Source organism: Ailuropoda melanoleuca, chromosome 12, assembly GCF_002007445.2.
Source record: "Ailuropoda melanoleuca isolate Jingjing chromosome 12, ASM200744v2, whole genome shotgun sequence".
NCBI lineage: Eukaryota > Metazoa > Chordata > Mammalia > Carnivora > Ursidae > Ailuropoda > Ailuropoda melanoleuca.
The window spans coordinates 79,106,277-79,122,157 of NC_048229.1; the positions used below are offsets into that span (position 1 = coordinate 79,106,277).

The 15,881-nt window shown below is 49.4% G+C and overlaps 1 protein-coding gene across 9 annotated transcripts in view; it reads right to left on the bottom strand.

Moving 5' to 3' along the window:
* Positions 1 to 786: 786 nt before the first annotated feature.
* MTHFSD (methenyltetrahydrofolate synthetase domain containing) overlaps positions 787 to 15,881 on the bottom strand; it is a 31,537-nt gene continuing 16,442 nt past the window's right edge. For 7 of the 9 annotated variants that reach the window (XM_034672760.1, XM_019803678.2, XM_011229680.3 and 4 more), the window contains 4 exons: positions 14,364 to 14,454; positions 11,405 to 11,517; positions 11,008 to 11,133; positions 787 to 3,006 (listed from right to left, as the gene is read on the bottom strand). In XM_034672760.1, coding sequence (XP_034528651.1) covers positions 2,497 to 3,006; positions 11,008 to 11,133; positions 11,405 to 11,517; positions 14,364 to 14,454 — 840 coding nt within the window. In that variant the 3' untranslated portion in view covers positions 787 to 2,496. The remainder of the gene's footprint in view (positions 3,007 to 11,007; positions 11,134 to 11,404; positions 11,518 to 14,363; positions 14,455 to 15,881) is intronic. The other 2 variants (XM_034672762.1, XM_034672763.1) reach the window with 1 other exon arrangement.

Genomic DNA, 15,881 nt, shown 5'->3' on the forward strand with positions numbered 1-15,881 from the left:
GAGCAGAGGTGGGCTGGGAACTTGCTTGTTTCATGGAGTAAAGCTTTTTCGTTATGTGCTCTTCCTTCACACCTCACATATCAGGTACCTTTACACCGAGACGGTCTTTCAAAGGTCCTGTGTTGACCCTTCTGTTTACTCACCCGTATGTGGATTGCATGTTTTCCAGAAACTGGCTAACTGGCTTCTCCTCAGGTTGTGCTTTCTCACTGTGCGGTCACAGACTCTGATCTCAAACGGGAGGGACTGCACCCAGTTCGACAATCTAGTCATCTGGGGGCTAGGGAGGGGACTGACCACGGGTTCTCAGGCCGGGAAACATAGGTTGTGTGTGCCTTCCTCTGAACCGGGAGAAGCCCATATGCCAGGGCCAAACCACACCACACCCGGCCTCCCCCGAGGCAGAAATGGCTCTTCTCCCGGGCCTCTCTAGATGGTGTGCCCAACAGAGACCCTCACGAACGTGCTCTCCAACAAGCTCAGTGCTGCTGCCTCCCCTGCCCACTTCCACTAGGCTCAGCATCCGTGACACTCTGTCACCTGGAAAGTGGCTCCAGGGCCATCACCACCATCACTGATACTCAAGTCTTGGGAACAAAAAGCCAGGTTACAAGCACCCGCCTTATACTGAGAGCACTCGTCCCGGAGGCCCTGACAGACTGTCACTCCCAGGCTGTCTGTGACAGGAGGAGGAGAAAAGGCATGCAGGCTGGTACGTTTGGGATACTTACATTTCAGACACTTGGATCTTGGGTTTTGCTTATACTAAACTGTTTACCACAAATATAAAAACAATGAATTCATTCAGATGATCTGTACATCAACATATCTGGATGATTCCGGCTGTAACCGACAGCAAAGTCAAGCAAGCTGGCCTAACTGGGAGGCTGGCTGGTGTCGGGTGCGGGACACACTCCCAGTGCTGTGATCAGGCGCGCTCCTCCCTCTTGGCTCTGATGCATCCATCCACGTCTCCCATTTTTCCTGAGCTGCTCTGTGTCTGCCAGGTGCCCTCACAGCTGGGGCGCCGTGAGGAGTGAACAAGACAGCCACAGACTCATTTCCTGATCTCCTGGAGTACTACTCAAATGGTGAAAGATCAATGACAAAAAAAAATCAACAAGGACTAAACAAGAATATGTCAAATACAGGAAAAAATTATGAAAAAAAGGAAACAAACAAAACAACAGCAAGGCAAACCACCACCCCCTCCCCCAAAAAACCCCCAAATGCGAGGAGTTAGATGACCAGATTTGTCTGAGCTGAGCGCCGGGTGACAAAATGAAACCAGCCACGTGGATTCGGTAGATGGTTCAGGCGGAGAAGAGTGGGCCCAGAAGCCCAAAGGAGAGGTGCTGGCCTGTTTTTCAGATATTTCTGCCCTTCGCTTTATTCATGACGCCTGGGGAAAGGAGCCCGCACTTAATGAGCAATCTAAACGCAGACTTCCCTTCTGACATCTCCACAATATTTTCATTGTAAAACCAACAGTAAAATGCTTTTGCAAAGGGAGATAGTACCTCAAGGTTTTATTGAAAGTACATGTAAGGCCTACCCTCTTGAGGTATGATCGTATGCTTAAAACATGCTCAGTAAGACCCTCTGGTGAAAAAAAAAATCAAAATTTTGAACACATATACATTAAAAAAAAAATGGAATCTCCATTAAAATGCTTACTTTGACTTTTTGCTCAGGATCAAATGCAAAAATACTTCTGTTTAGAAAGCATAGTTCAGCCAAAATCTAGTTTTGTTTTTTAGGAACAGAAAACTGGAGGAAAATCCCAAGAAACATCAGGCATTGGGCAAACCAGCACGAGCATCTCTGTCACTGAGACGCAGGCTGGGACAGCTTTCTCCACAACCAGCACCTCCTACAAGACAGCGAGGTGTGCAGGGCGTTCACCCAGACACGGCGGGAGGCTGGAAAGGCGAGGAGGGCACAGAAGTGAGATGCATGCCACCCGCACGACACACTGGCTCTCCATCACTGGCACTAGCACTGAGCTGTGACAAGCAGTTTGCACTCAGGGGACTTGGCTTCTGCGATGTGAATACAGCTCTCCTGCTGTAGTCATACCAGACCAAGGATCCAAGGACAGCACGGTGTGCTTGGCACCTGATCCCTGCTAGGGCCTCTCCCCACTAATCCCTGCCCCCCCCCCCCGAAATCAAGGGCGCAGGCGCTCCTAACCGCTGTTACCATCTACTCCCACTTGTTCATCACCCGCTTGGTTCCCCACAGCCTCTGAACTACTACAGAGAAACCAGCACAGCTGTAACATCCAGCAGGCAGGCTGAAGGACTCAGGGCAAGGCCTGGACATGTCGGCAGTGCACTACTGGCTACCTTGCTACTCGTCAGGAGGTCCCAGATAGTAACAGAAGGCTGGGCCATCCTGGAAAGGACTGGGCGCAAAGCAGCTCATGCAGAAACACTTCGCCGAGTCCCACTGTACGGGCCCCTTAAGTTCCACGGGGACCAGAGCAGCACATCATCACAGGTCGGAGACAGCCGAGCGGAAGTCAGGGTATGGCTCCTCTGAGCAGCTGCCTGTCACGTCTCCGGCCCTCTGCTGCCTGGCCAGTGCCACCTTCAAGGTGGCAGCACCCAGGCGCAAGCCCTGCAAGCAGGAGACAGCCTGCTGGGCTGAGGCGGGGGTCTGGTAGTGGAGGAAGGCCCTGCGCTGTGGCCCCTGCCACGTGAGCCTCTGGGGGACTGCGCCCAGTTCTCGGAGGGCTTTCTTCAGCTCACTCACTCGGGCGTCCCGGGGAAGGTTACCGATGTAAACAGTGTTAGCAGGCCCATCCTCCCCCTGCCCGGAACAGGATCCGGGCTGGTGTGGGTCCTGGGGTCTTCTGACAGTGCCCAGGGGAGGTGGCTGCTGGCTGCTGGTTCCCAGAAGGTGCCGGGGCTCATCCTGAAGGGTGACATCTTTCCCAGCCTGCCTCTCTCGGTAACGAAGGCTTCTGAGTATTGGGATTTTCCCCATCACCTCACAGCTGATCTGAAAAAGCAAAGCAGTTCCAGCTACTCTCCGGGTGTCCAAAGTTGGTCAGGAGGGAGGAGAAATCAGAGTCGTACAGCACCCTCTGCTTCTATCCAGGTGAGCAGTCTCTCTGCCATGCTGTACCAGCGGCCCAACCTGGCTCTTTGGGAAGAAGGACCCCTCTGTCTTAATCCATCACTTTGACCCCAGCCCCCACACTGCCCCAGATTAAGTGAAATCTGGGATCCCCAGAGCCACTCTGGATTGTCTTTTCTGCACTGCGCCTCACATGACACGGCAGCTGGCAAGCAAAGGAATGGTTTTCTCTATTCTCCTGGAGGCCCAGGACGTAGAAAACCAAAGTCTTCCTATGCGGAAGGGAAAGTAAGGTTACTGGAAGGAGGATTACACGGTCACAAGTGGCAACACCCCTGGCGACCTCCAGAATAATGGGGGTTTCTGCCTCCATGCCTGCCCCCTCTTCCCAACTTATGCCTTTGGATGGGATGGGATCTTTAACAGGGCCACCCAGGCCTCCTCCTTCTCCCAACCTCCACCGGAGGAGGATTTCTCAGGGACCAAACCTTTCAAGGTGTCACTGAAAATGCAGAAACAAGTCAAATCTGAAATAGAACACCACTTTTGAAAAACGCTTTCTAGCAATGAATGGGTCGTCGAGCTACAAGATAACACTACACAAAACGTTCAGTCTTAATGAATAGGATTCCTATATACGAAGGACATGTTTGGCCTTTTGGGACCCTGCAACAAAGGAGACGGTAGATGAACAGCACTACGCGAGGCGGTTTCTGATCCTCAAGAACTGGGATTGACAAGCGGGGCCTGCGAGCACAGGGGTTGCCTCGATCCAGCTTGCAGTGTGGAGGCTGATGGTCCCAGGCCAGTGCGGCAGCCGCACGTGCTGCAGCCCTGCGTGTTAGGTTGAACCGGACAATGAAGCCCGGGGCAGAACCGGCTTTCTGTCACTTGAGAAATCACACAGCAGAAAAAATACAGAAACGCACTGTTTCAGTCCTTCTTAGTGACCCTCATTCTTTAGAGATGCTTTCTGTCTTTCTTTAGGGCACAAAGCCTGTAAATGGCCAATTACCAAGAGGCAGGCAATGGTCCAAACACAGGATTTCCCACAAACCTGGGTAAGTCGGAACACAGATCAGCATACGAGTTAGACAGGTAAAACCTTCCTCTAAAAATAAATAGCTCGATTAGTAACAATGTTCTCATTGTATTCAGAATTGTATGTAACTAGAGCAATGGTTCTTATCCTTGCCAGGGTGTCCGAGACCTTTGAGAGAAGCTGGGGTTCCTTCCCAAGAACGAGTCCCCAGCAATTTTGTGTGCAATTTTCCAAACTCTATTCGTAGATCTCCAAACCACAAGAGGTACACAGGACCCAGGTTAAGGATCAGTGCTTCAGAGGAAGATTCAAAGAAACTCAAACACCTAAGAACAGTCGATTCGCGTACCTTCTCACAAACTTTAAGGCTCCTTATCCTCATTAATTTAGTACCTGGTTCTCTCTCCTGGCACTAAGTGGACAATACTCTCCACCTTGGCACAGCCTTTCCACTCGGTCAGAGCCCTCTCCAAATGGACAGTGCCCTTGCTCCCAGGCACAGCCACGTCAGAAGCCTCTGCAGGTGGCACTTGTCTACCGGGGTCACCAAAGTAGCACTTAGATGCCTGGCTGCCATATACTGCTCAAAGGAAGACCTGCTCCTTCTAATGTTTCCCATAAGTGAGATGCAGAGAAACAAACACATACCATGTCTGTGCCATGGAGATATGCAGGAGATGTAACTACTCTTTCCTAATCAAAAGGAAGATTTCTTCCACTTGACCCTCTGCAATTCTTTTTAAGTGATTCTTCCAAAGATGACTAAGCTCACGGGCCAGTACCCTAAGACGCTCTGGTCCCAAAGAATCCTAAAGGTGATCTAAGTCCAGACAACCCAACTTCTTCCCACACCCCCATCCACCTTCTTAAAGAGTTCAGGTTCTTGTGTCCTTTCAGAGTATTTCAAAACAGATTTAAACTAATAGTCATAATTAGATTCTTTTTTGTTTTAAGTAGACTCCATGCCCAGTGGAGCTCCAGTGGAGTCCAACTTGGGGCTCAAATTCACAACCCTCAGATCAAGACCTAAGCTGAGACCAAGAGTGGGATGCTTAGGAGACAAAACCACCCAGGTGCCCCTAAAATGGTCAAAATTAGATTCTTAAGGATATCTTAAGTTACTAGTATTTAGAAAGGACAACCAAATTTAAAATTGCAATTACAATCAGAGGAAACGTGACTACATTCTTTTATAGAAGAACTGAATGTCATTTCAGTGTGACACCAGTAGACAAGAGCAGGGAGGCCAAACCCCCTGGTAAACACCACACTTCCTCCAACACCCGCTCAGAGCTGTCTCGGCTGGGTGACCCCCCCAAGTAATAAAACTCCCACGTGCTTCTGCCTGGTGGAACCACATGGTTCCCTCAGGCCAAAGCAAGTGTTCTCAGGAAACCCAGCTCATGGGGCAAAGCTCCACACTCAGCAGCAGAAATCCACTTAAAACATGTCATATGAGGCAAAAATACATCCTTCTCTGGACATCACAGGGAGCTACTTTATCCCAAGCTGGCACATGGACAAACTATAATCAGCTGAGTAACAAAAACGTTTTAACCGTGCACAGATTATGAACTAAGTCTACAGCACTGCCACACTGACACACACACAGAGATCTTTAGAAATGGAAACGGCCAAATACGTCACTTCTACGTAAAATTGCTCATCTCGAGAGCAGGATGTTTTTTGGGTAAGGAATGACAAAGCTTAATGTCAGCTCACGCTTCTGCACCCACAAGTTCTAAATGGAAAAATCTCCCTGTCTACAAGGTGGCTTCTGACACTTTCCCAGCTGTTTGCCATTTCTGTGCTCTTTGAGGAGTGGCTTGGGCTGACGGCTGCCCCACAGCTGACACAGAGGCCTCTGTGCACCAACTGGATGGGCTGGCCTCACACTCATGACAGTCCACGGCAGGGCTATGCTGTTTTTCCTGGCTAGCAATTAGGAACATTTGTTACGTTCTGTAAGTGTGCCATGTGAAATGAAAGACTTTGCCCATCAATCAAACATAAAAAAGTATTTCTGCTTTTCTATAACTAACCATTCCATTAAATAGTATAAAGCAAATTTGATTTTCTTTTATATGCTACAACCACTCATCTCTGATGTTTACAAATGACATTTATAAATATACATCCTCTTTAAAGATTAAATGAAAAATCCTATCCCCTAGAAATACTTGCTAAATCCAATACAGATCAGAAATGTCACTCTCACGGCACCTGTGGCCAACCCAGGAAGAGATACCGGTTCTAATCTTGCCTCCACTACCCAATGGCTTCATAATTTTGGACCTGTTGCTCTTCCTGGCTCTCACTTTACTTGACCAGAAGATACAGAGACTGGGACGGACGATCTTTAGAATCCCTCTCATTCTAAAATGCCAGGACCCAGCTGCTGGCGAGGAAACAGGAACACTGTAAGTATTTCTAATGTGAAACACAACTTCCACAAAAATTATTAGTTGTCTTGTATGACACTAATGCTTATCATTCACTGACCAAAAATACTTTCAGAAACAGCACTTTCAAATGACCAAGGCGAAATCATTCTATAGAGTAAGCAAGCAGGAACACAGGAGAACCACTGAATGCCTTGCAGCATTTGTCTGCTTTCTAATTACAGCCTCTCTTAATGATAATAGGGCTCATTTAAGACATTGTTTTGCACATAGCTGATCAAAGGTGTCACTTATCAATAAAAAAGCCCCCAGAGCGTTAGTCCTTTATAAGTATGCTTTTGCTGTGGCTGTTGAAGGACCAGCAGGGCAATGACCACACACCATCACTGCTTCAAACCATGCCCACAATCAAGGAGATGGTTCTATTTGGGAGTGGCCATGGAAGTCACTAAGAAAAACTGTTTATTTTCTGGTATACATGATCACCTCAAAACCTTTGTCACAACAAGATGCCAGCTTCCATCTGCAAACCACAGCTCCTGCCTGTGCTATGCTCTTCAGGGGGAGGTGGCAGTGTAACAGGCCCACAAGAGCAGTGAGGTCCGCTCTTGCTGGGCCAGTTCAGAGCCGTGTGTGGGACAAGTCCATGCCCGGCAGCTATAGGCTCAGTTCCACACCCAAGTGTCAGCCACATGAGGACGAGGGGCCCATGTGGTCCACCTCACACACAGGCATATGCTTTGCACAAGCAGCTTGGACAGTACAGTGTCACCGCCACGCACAAGCACATGACTTCTAAGCAGCAGCACACATTTAACCATCTTGCAACTTGGGTTCTCTCTTTTTACCACCTGGGAGAGTGCGGAGAATGGAGGCTCCTTGTAGAGCTGGAGGCAAACACGCCTGAGCAGAAGGTTGCCCCTGGAAAATGGTTTCAAATGTCCTGTTTTCTCTACTGAATACTGTTGACTATATACGTGTGTATTTTCTGTGGGAAATTTAGGAAACAATGAAAAGAAATCTGAAATCCCAGCTTGCAGAGGTAACTACTGTTAATATTCGGATACAAGTCCGTCCCATTTTCTTAACTAAGGAGAAAACAATTTTCCAGAATTACTGTGGGAAGCAAGGGGGCTGGGAAGCAGTCCTTTCATCTGTGGCTTTGGTGGCAAGGAGCAGTCTCGTGGGTGCCCTGGGTCTCTCTGGAGCTGCAGCCACACCCCGCTGCCTAACCATGTCTCCAGGGTTAAAATAAATATTTCACCTTCCCTCTGCCTCATTCTAGCTCAGCAGGAAGTAATAAAAGAGGTATGGGTCTTGGCTGTCCAGAGGCTCAGCCCAGTGGGGCTGTGTGAGGGGAGCGTAAGTGTTAGGGAAGCCTGATGCCTTCCCTGTGCAGAGGACTCCATCCTGCTGCTGCTTTCCAGGCACTCACGTGGGTCTAGCAGGCAGCCAGGCTCCCAAGCAGGATGCTTCACTGCTTTGCCATGACTCACCTGACACCTTGCAGCCCTGGAAATTGACTGGGCTGTGGGGAAGCTGCCGGAAGCTAGCTGCTGGGGACTTCAGCCACCATCATGTACTCCTGCCAGAGCTAAAAGATGCAGGCAAACGGATCCTGAGCCACGACAGATCACCTTACACACGGCTGTCCACAGGCAGGGACATCTGGATTACTGTCCCAGAGACTAAAAGACCACCTGAGCTGGAAGCGCTGCCCAGAGGTTTAGCACCCGCCTCAGCGGCCAGGTCTCTGACATCACACACCAGCCAGGCAGAAATCCTGGGGAAAGCACCTTCTTTCACCAGGGTAGACCTGCTGGACCGGAGGGGAGAGGACGGTTCAGGGAGTTCTAGGTTCTCAGGGCAGGCAGCTTGTGGATGAAATGAGGCAGTCATGGCACCTTGTAGCTCAGACATGGCCAAGTCCCTCAGAGTTCTACAGGTCACCGGGTCCACACCATGTGAGAGGCCGCTCTGAGGAAAAGGAGGACCCCACATGAACAGAGACGCACCTTCTGGAAGGAGTGTCTCTTTCTCCTTCACTGAGAGGCGGTAAAGGGCACACGTTGTTAACAGTGCCATGGAGAGACATGGGCAAGGCCCTGTCTTGGCTCAGTATACCACTCAGATGGTAACTATAAGGATTCTGCCAGCAGCGAGTGTTCAGGTACATTTCTCACAATTATTGACTTGCATTTCACACCTGTGACCCCCACAACAGTGACAATGGCCAAGTTCAGCAGGCACTTTGTGTGTACTGCCTGTGAGGTCAGCACTGTCAGCACCCCACTTTACAGATAAACAAATGGTGGGGGGCTTGCAGAGGGCGCACCAAGGTCACATGGTGACTGAGACGTGCTGCTGCAGCTTCTAACCTCACTCTAAACCACTGCCCCACCTGGTCTCCCATCTTTAAAACCACAAGGCACAGGCAGAGAAAAGCAGGAGGTGGGTCAAGGAAGCCCGCTGTCCGAAGTAGCTACAGCTGGACAGCTGAGTCCGTAGCAGCCTGGTCCCAGGCAGGGATGCCACGCACATCCCTGAGAAGGTGGGACAAAGACCAGGGAGTCAAATGCTGCATAATCTTTGTGCAATAAGAACGAGTTAAAAAAATGCATCACATTTTGTATGTATTTCATAACCTTCATCCGAGAGGTCTAGTGTTTAGAAGGAACTGTGATTCCATATATTCCAACAAAATACACGAGAGGCAAATTCTGGGATTCTAATACCTACACGATAATGGGTCTATGGGTAGAAAATCACAGAAGGATATGCCAATGTGTATCAAAAAGTCAATGTGAAATAATGCCATACCCCAGCACTGAACTTCCCCCACCCCTCCCCAAATCTTCAGTGGAATTCAAGGACGGTTTTCCCAATGTCGATGAAAATTCACCCTGGTTGCATACACAGCAAGGCCAGAACAGAAGCCCCAGGGGCTGGAGAAAGTCGCTGCTCTCACATGATTCATGCAAATGGAGGCCCAGGGGTGGAAGAACAAAGAACACAGGACCCCAAGATGAGAAACGGCATTTTAAAAGTCTGTGATTCTCGCCCAGGCCTCACTAGCAATGAGATGTTCCAGGAAGAGGGTGAGACGGTTGGGATGTGAAGAAACAGTGCTGGTCCTGACAGGCTGCACACACAGTGTGGCCAGCTATGTCACTGGCACCTCTAGTTGATGTGGTTTCCTTTCACATAGAGGGAGTCTCTTAACATAACATGACCAATGACATCATCTGTTGCTATTTTTCTATTTTTGTTAAAATTAGCAGGATGTTACCATGGCCATTCCCCAAAGCAGCACACCTTCTCTCTTCCTAGAGAGACCACCTGGAATCTTCCTAAGGTGGGCTGTAGCTGGCCAACGTCTATGAAGAGCTGGCCTCCAAGGGACCTGCAGCCTCACTGTGACTACCCCTTGTGCAACCTCCCCAGACCCATCCTCTCAGCTGTGAGCAAATGCCACCTTGCTCCTGTGACCCGTGTAGCTGTCTCCATTTAAAGAGAAGCCGTGGAACCAAATTCCAAGGTAAACCCAAGTTCTTACGGAAGACACCAAGGGACATTTGAATATTCACAAACGGTGCCAATGCCTTCCCAATGGCACTCTGCCTACACTCGGAGAGACCCATCTACTCGCTTCCAGGTCATGTGTGCTCCTCCTTTCTGCTTTAATCGAGGCTAATCTAGAAGGAACACAGGCCCCAAAACTGCCTGACTGTGGCGTTTGTGCAAAAGGCCCATTGTGCCGTGGTGTTTCATTTTGGTAGCAACCTTGAAGGTGGATGTTACTGGTTTTCCACGCCCAAGGGAAGGCTGCTTTCCAACTCTGATGATTCAGGTTTAAGGAATGGAAGAATGGAACAATGGCGTCAATCCAAACGAAGCACAACTCTCCTTGTTTCCCCAGTAACTTTGGCTGCTTGCCAGCAGGCAAGATCATAACCTATAGGTTGGCCTCTGGGATGGAAATCCTTCTGCAGACTAATGTAATGTGTGCCACTGATTGTGCTGCAGACAGAAGTCACAAAGACATCAGCTTATGAAGGCTGTGGGTACTGCCTGGAGAGCCAGGTCACAGCAAGACACGCGGGACTTAGAACAGGAAAGCTGATGAGACAGTACGTTGTCGTGGCCAGGATGGTGGGACATAGCTCTGAGAGATGAAACCCGCTGGCCAACAGTATGTCAAGGCATTGGACCTCTGAGTGGACTGTTCCTTCTGCCATCTAGAAGAGGTGTCTTGCAGCGGGAGACCCTGAACCAGGCTGCTTATCAGAATCCCACAGGTTTGCAAAGTAGATTCTTGGGCCCATGCCTGGAGATTGTGATGGAGGAGCTGAGTTATCCAAAGCTTACAGATGATTCTAATGCACAGACATGCTGCCCTATGGATAGCTGCCATGCCAAAGAATACCACACAAGAGGAGATGTCTCTGAGCTACAGCCATTGCTGGCCACAGGACCCACCTTGGACCACAAGATTCCTGTTGGCTTTGGGCGCTCGCACCCTGTGGCAATGACTCTCGTCGGAGTGAGAATGTAGTCCACTGTTAGGTCGTGGTCCTCAAGCAGCGCTTCAGGTATGTTGATGACCTGGTCAAACAGAAGTGGGTGAGGGAGCTGATGGGGAATGTGGCTCCTGTGCTCACGGCACTGCACGGTGGAAGCACAGGGCTCACCAGACCCACGGGGATAAGGCCTCACTGCCAAACAGATCCAGCTCCGACTGATCTCTACCACTCACAGCAGACGTGGAATGAAAGCAGAGACCAGTCTGTCTCTGTGCGTCTGTCTCCTTCCCTCCCCGCCTGCTCTCTCAGAGGGGTATGGCAGTAGCTCTGCTTGGCCCATTCATGGGCAGCACCTGGCAGTCATGAACGATGGTGACCACCGGCGTCCCCTGGCTGACAGCTCCCATCGACACCATCATGGCATATTCCAGATCAGCGTAACCTTCTCCTTTCCCAATTCTCCAGCCTAAGAGACATGCAGGGTATCAGTATCTCAGGAGGAAATGTTTCATTAGGTAGCAGTGGAAGCAGAAACTTGCACTCAATATTCCTGGCACCTCCTTAGAAACTTCCACAGTGAGCCCACAGGCAGCCCTCAACAGTGGGGTTCAGGGGCATGCTGACCCTGCATATGCACAGGGGTCAGCAAACGGTGATGTGAAGCTTGAGCCTTTTACATGTGTTACAAAAGGAAATGGAACCTGTGTTTATGTGAGAACTCACATTTAAAAGCAATGAAAGAGTAGTTTTTAAAAAGACTAAGAACAAATTCCTACTAAAAACAAAATCTTTCTAATCGATTTCTCTTGGAGAGAAAATAAAAATTAAAATCAGGGATACGTGATTTAAGAGGACATCACCTTGTCTTCTGAAAAGCCCAGCAGTCCCTGGGAGAGGGTCGGGTCTGGCAGAGCCAGTTCCATACTGTGGACTCCTAGATGGGGCCCGCGGAAGGCTTAGCTGAAGCTGCATGACAGGCTATAAAGCAGGTAAGTCGCAGCAAGACAGAAAACATGACAGTGCCTCTGGCTCCCATGAGAACGACACACCCTGCCATCAGGAAGCCCGTGACGCGGCAGAAATTCTAACTTCCGCTTAACATCAGCAGCAGCATCCTCACCAAGGGCATTACTGCCCACGTGTCTGAGATTCTCATCTGTCATTACCAACCTCCAACCACGTGAGCAAATAAGCATAAGACAGTGAAGCAAAGAAATGGCAAAGGATAGAACAGTCCGCAGACAGAGGCAGGCAGGTGAGCAGCAAATATGAGCAATGACCTCCTTCCCTCACCATTAAAAGCCAATCAGATGGCACATGAACCACCACGATTCACTACTGGATTGGTAAACATGGAGGTTTGATGATTCTAGCTATTTATGAGGGAGCAGGGAGAGAGGTGCTGGGGATGTGAGGTAGGCAACCTTTCTAGTGGGTTCTTTGGCAACAGCCACCAGGATTTCAAGTCCACGCTTTGGTTCAACAATTCCTCTGCTGGAGTTATCCCATGGATGGCCCTCGAAGGCACACAGAAACTCTACCACAGGACTACACCTCACTTTAGTGTGATCTGTAAGGGAAAAGCCAAAACCAAGCCCTGGTGACAACTTACGTACCCATCAGTCTGCACAGACGGGCAAAGACCCTGGCCAGACATCATCTAGCAGGGCATGAAGCACTGATGCCCCTCCTGGAAAAACAGAACCAGGAAAATCATAACCCACACACAGAATGCAGGATATGTGTGGACTCACAGGCATCTGTGTCGACACAAGGAACCGCTGACCGTGGGCATCTGGGAAGAGCACAGGTGGTGTTTTCTGTGCTATTCCAATTTTCTACACATGCGCATGGTGACTTTTATTGTTAATTGGGGGTTACCTGAATGACGACATTTACAGAGCACTGTTTTCTTCTTCATACACCCTCAGCTAAGAAAGAAAACTCCCGATCTTTTAAAAGAAGACTTTTGTTAATTTCCCACTGCCAGAAGGGTATGACCCCAATCCTGTCCTCTGGCCTCACGGCCTCTGGAAAGCCAACCCCAACCTACTGAAGGGCCATGCTATCTGAACACACTGCCACTTCTGTCCTAAAGTCCTCTCCTACTCCACCTCTCTCCAAAACACCCAGCCCTGAGTGAAGAACCGAGCACATCATACCAGAGTTCAGATGATGTGTCTGCTCTTCCAGCTCACTGTGGGCCCAAGGCAGGGACAACCCAGGGCTGGCCTGATACCTGGCCCACAGTAGGCACCCAGGAAACGTGTGCTCATGGGAACCCATCCCTGATGACACAGACAAAGCGCTGTAACTGCGAATACAGAGAAAGCAAAGAATGAAGCACTACAGTGTCTCACATATTAGTGCAGAGAGCTGGCAAACACCGTACATTCCAGGTGAAGATATGAAAGGCCAATATTTAAAAACACGATGCTCAGGATTTGGAATGAATGACTTAAGAGCATCTCTTACCAACTGTTTGTTGGAAAGCTCACCTGAAGGAAGAACTTGGCTCTGGCTGGTTAATTTCCAAAGGGACAGTTTTAAGAATGTGCATCTTAGAACAGTGTTTTTTCCGCTTGGAAGGGAAGGAGGAGAGACAACGCTTTCCCAGCAAGGGGCCCGACCACACTGTGCAGGCGCACATCTGTGACAGGCTGACCTCGCCTGGAACTCACTGAGGCTGTGGCAGTATAAGCAGCAATATAACCAGATCATCTCCGAAGAGTATCGAGCCAGGCCTGGGGTAGAGCAGCGGAGGGGGAAGAGGTCCCAGGGGAATCACAGGGACCCAAGTCCCTCAGGCAGCTTGGCAGAAGGCAAACAGCAAGCAACAGCATGGGACACCCTCCCCCCTCACCAGCCTGAAGAGCACAGCACCAGGCCTCCCCAGGCAGGCTCGGGACACCCCGTGTTGCCCAGAGGCTGCTGCTTCCTAACAGAAACAAGGTTTAGAACCTAATGTTTTTCCATTCACTGGAGATTCTCCAAAACCAACTATCTACTGACATACTACAAATAAATCCAGCTCCAGTTCCAGGTAGCTTAAGAATAGAGGAAATCTCTTTCACTACCTGTAAGAGAGATGATCTCACTTTATTTTTCCTAAGAAAAATGAAAATACTGTGATGGTATTGAGTATGAGGGACTGAGTTAATTCTTCAAAATGAACGAGAGATACAGTGGTTTCAGAGGACAGACATGTGCCCAGAAAACTGAAATTACTTACCGTCTATTGTTTAAAAGATCAACAGACAGCAGAACGTCAAGCTGCAGGTCACATCCAAGAGTTTCCAATTTTAATCTTACCTTTTTCAGAAACAGCAACGGACCCCACCACTACTAAGTCCACAAGGACCCTGGAATCCAAGCCCACGGGAGTGCTGTAGTTCCTCACGCCCTGTGAACACAGATGTGGGCCTGAATGGTTCCTGGGCAGCGAGCGGCTGCCCCACCTCACAGCTCACAGGCGAGGAACACTCAGGGTCCGAATCAACCTTCTGCATGAGGCAAACTCATACCCTACAACGAACAAGCAGCATTGTGGAAGTGGCATTTTAGGAAAACCACGGCTCAGAAACCATCTTAGGATAATTTCCCACAAGTTGTTCCCCAGGAAAGATGCCATTTGGAACTGATAGCACAAATGACTAAGATGTTAAGTTCCCAATACTGAGCAAATCATTTCTTCCCACAAAGCAGAAGAGCACAGTGGTTAGATCACAGGCTCAGAGGTCACACAGAACGGGGTCCAGACCCCTCTTAGCCCTGTGACCTCAAGAGGAAGAAGCTGATCTTCAGTTTCTTCACTTCTAAGGCAGAGGTGCCACCTGCTGCCTTGTCGGACTGGTGCTGGAATGGAAGGAGATCATGGTGGTGATGCATTTAGCACGTAGATGTGGTCAGTGAAAGTGTGAGACAGATTGATTATGTATAAGATATTTGGGCTGTTACCTTCACGTGTGGCATCTTCATTTATGAAATACTACTTGTTCAACCAAAATGTACCAAAAGTACATACATTTACACTATCTAACGGAGGCTTGCATTCATAGAGGAAGGAGGCTATACGACCATGAGTCTCAGATAACGAGGGCTACAGATCCACCTAAGAGCCAAATTAGGACATTGTACAGACAAGTGCCCAGAACTGGAGGGTCACTGCATGTGGTATTACACCTCGTCTACAAGAACGTGACAAGTCACTTATGGGATCAGTACAGGGGGTTGGTTTGGGGCCTCTCAACAGTCAGACCACAGTCACCGGCCCACTGTGCCCCACAGTGGTAAGGCCTGCTTTGCTTAATCTCACAATGGCCACGGCAGCTGGCATCTCACACCTACGGCCCACATCTTCAACCCTGTTTTAATCCGCTTGGTGCCTGGCAGCCTTGGTGAGCAGACTCCTGTGTTGAAACGCTGTCCATCAGACTTCCTCCTCCCTCCCTCGGTCAGCTTCACCTGCTCTGTTGGCCAGACAGAGTGTGAGCAACCAGGAGTCTCCCTGATTCTCCAAAGTTTCATTTGATTCCACAAAAACTCAGCTGACAAACATTTCTGTTTGCCCATGGAGATGATTACTGGAACACTCCTAAGTTAGAGGATAAAGACACCAAGATCACACAGATGGCTGGTGGCGAAGTGGTAAGGGACAAATTCAGAGACTTATCTGCCAAAAAGTAAGGCCGCATGTGACTCCCCTAGAACTGACCCACATAGGGGCAGTATTTCTGCCACTAAGCTCTAGCAGTGTAAATAATGACTGCACCATGACACACACCTGCTCGTAGACGTGGCTCTAAGAGCTTCTCTCCCCTGTGCCATCAA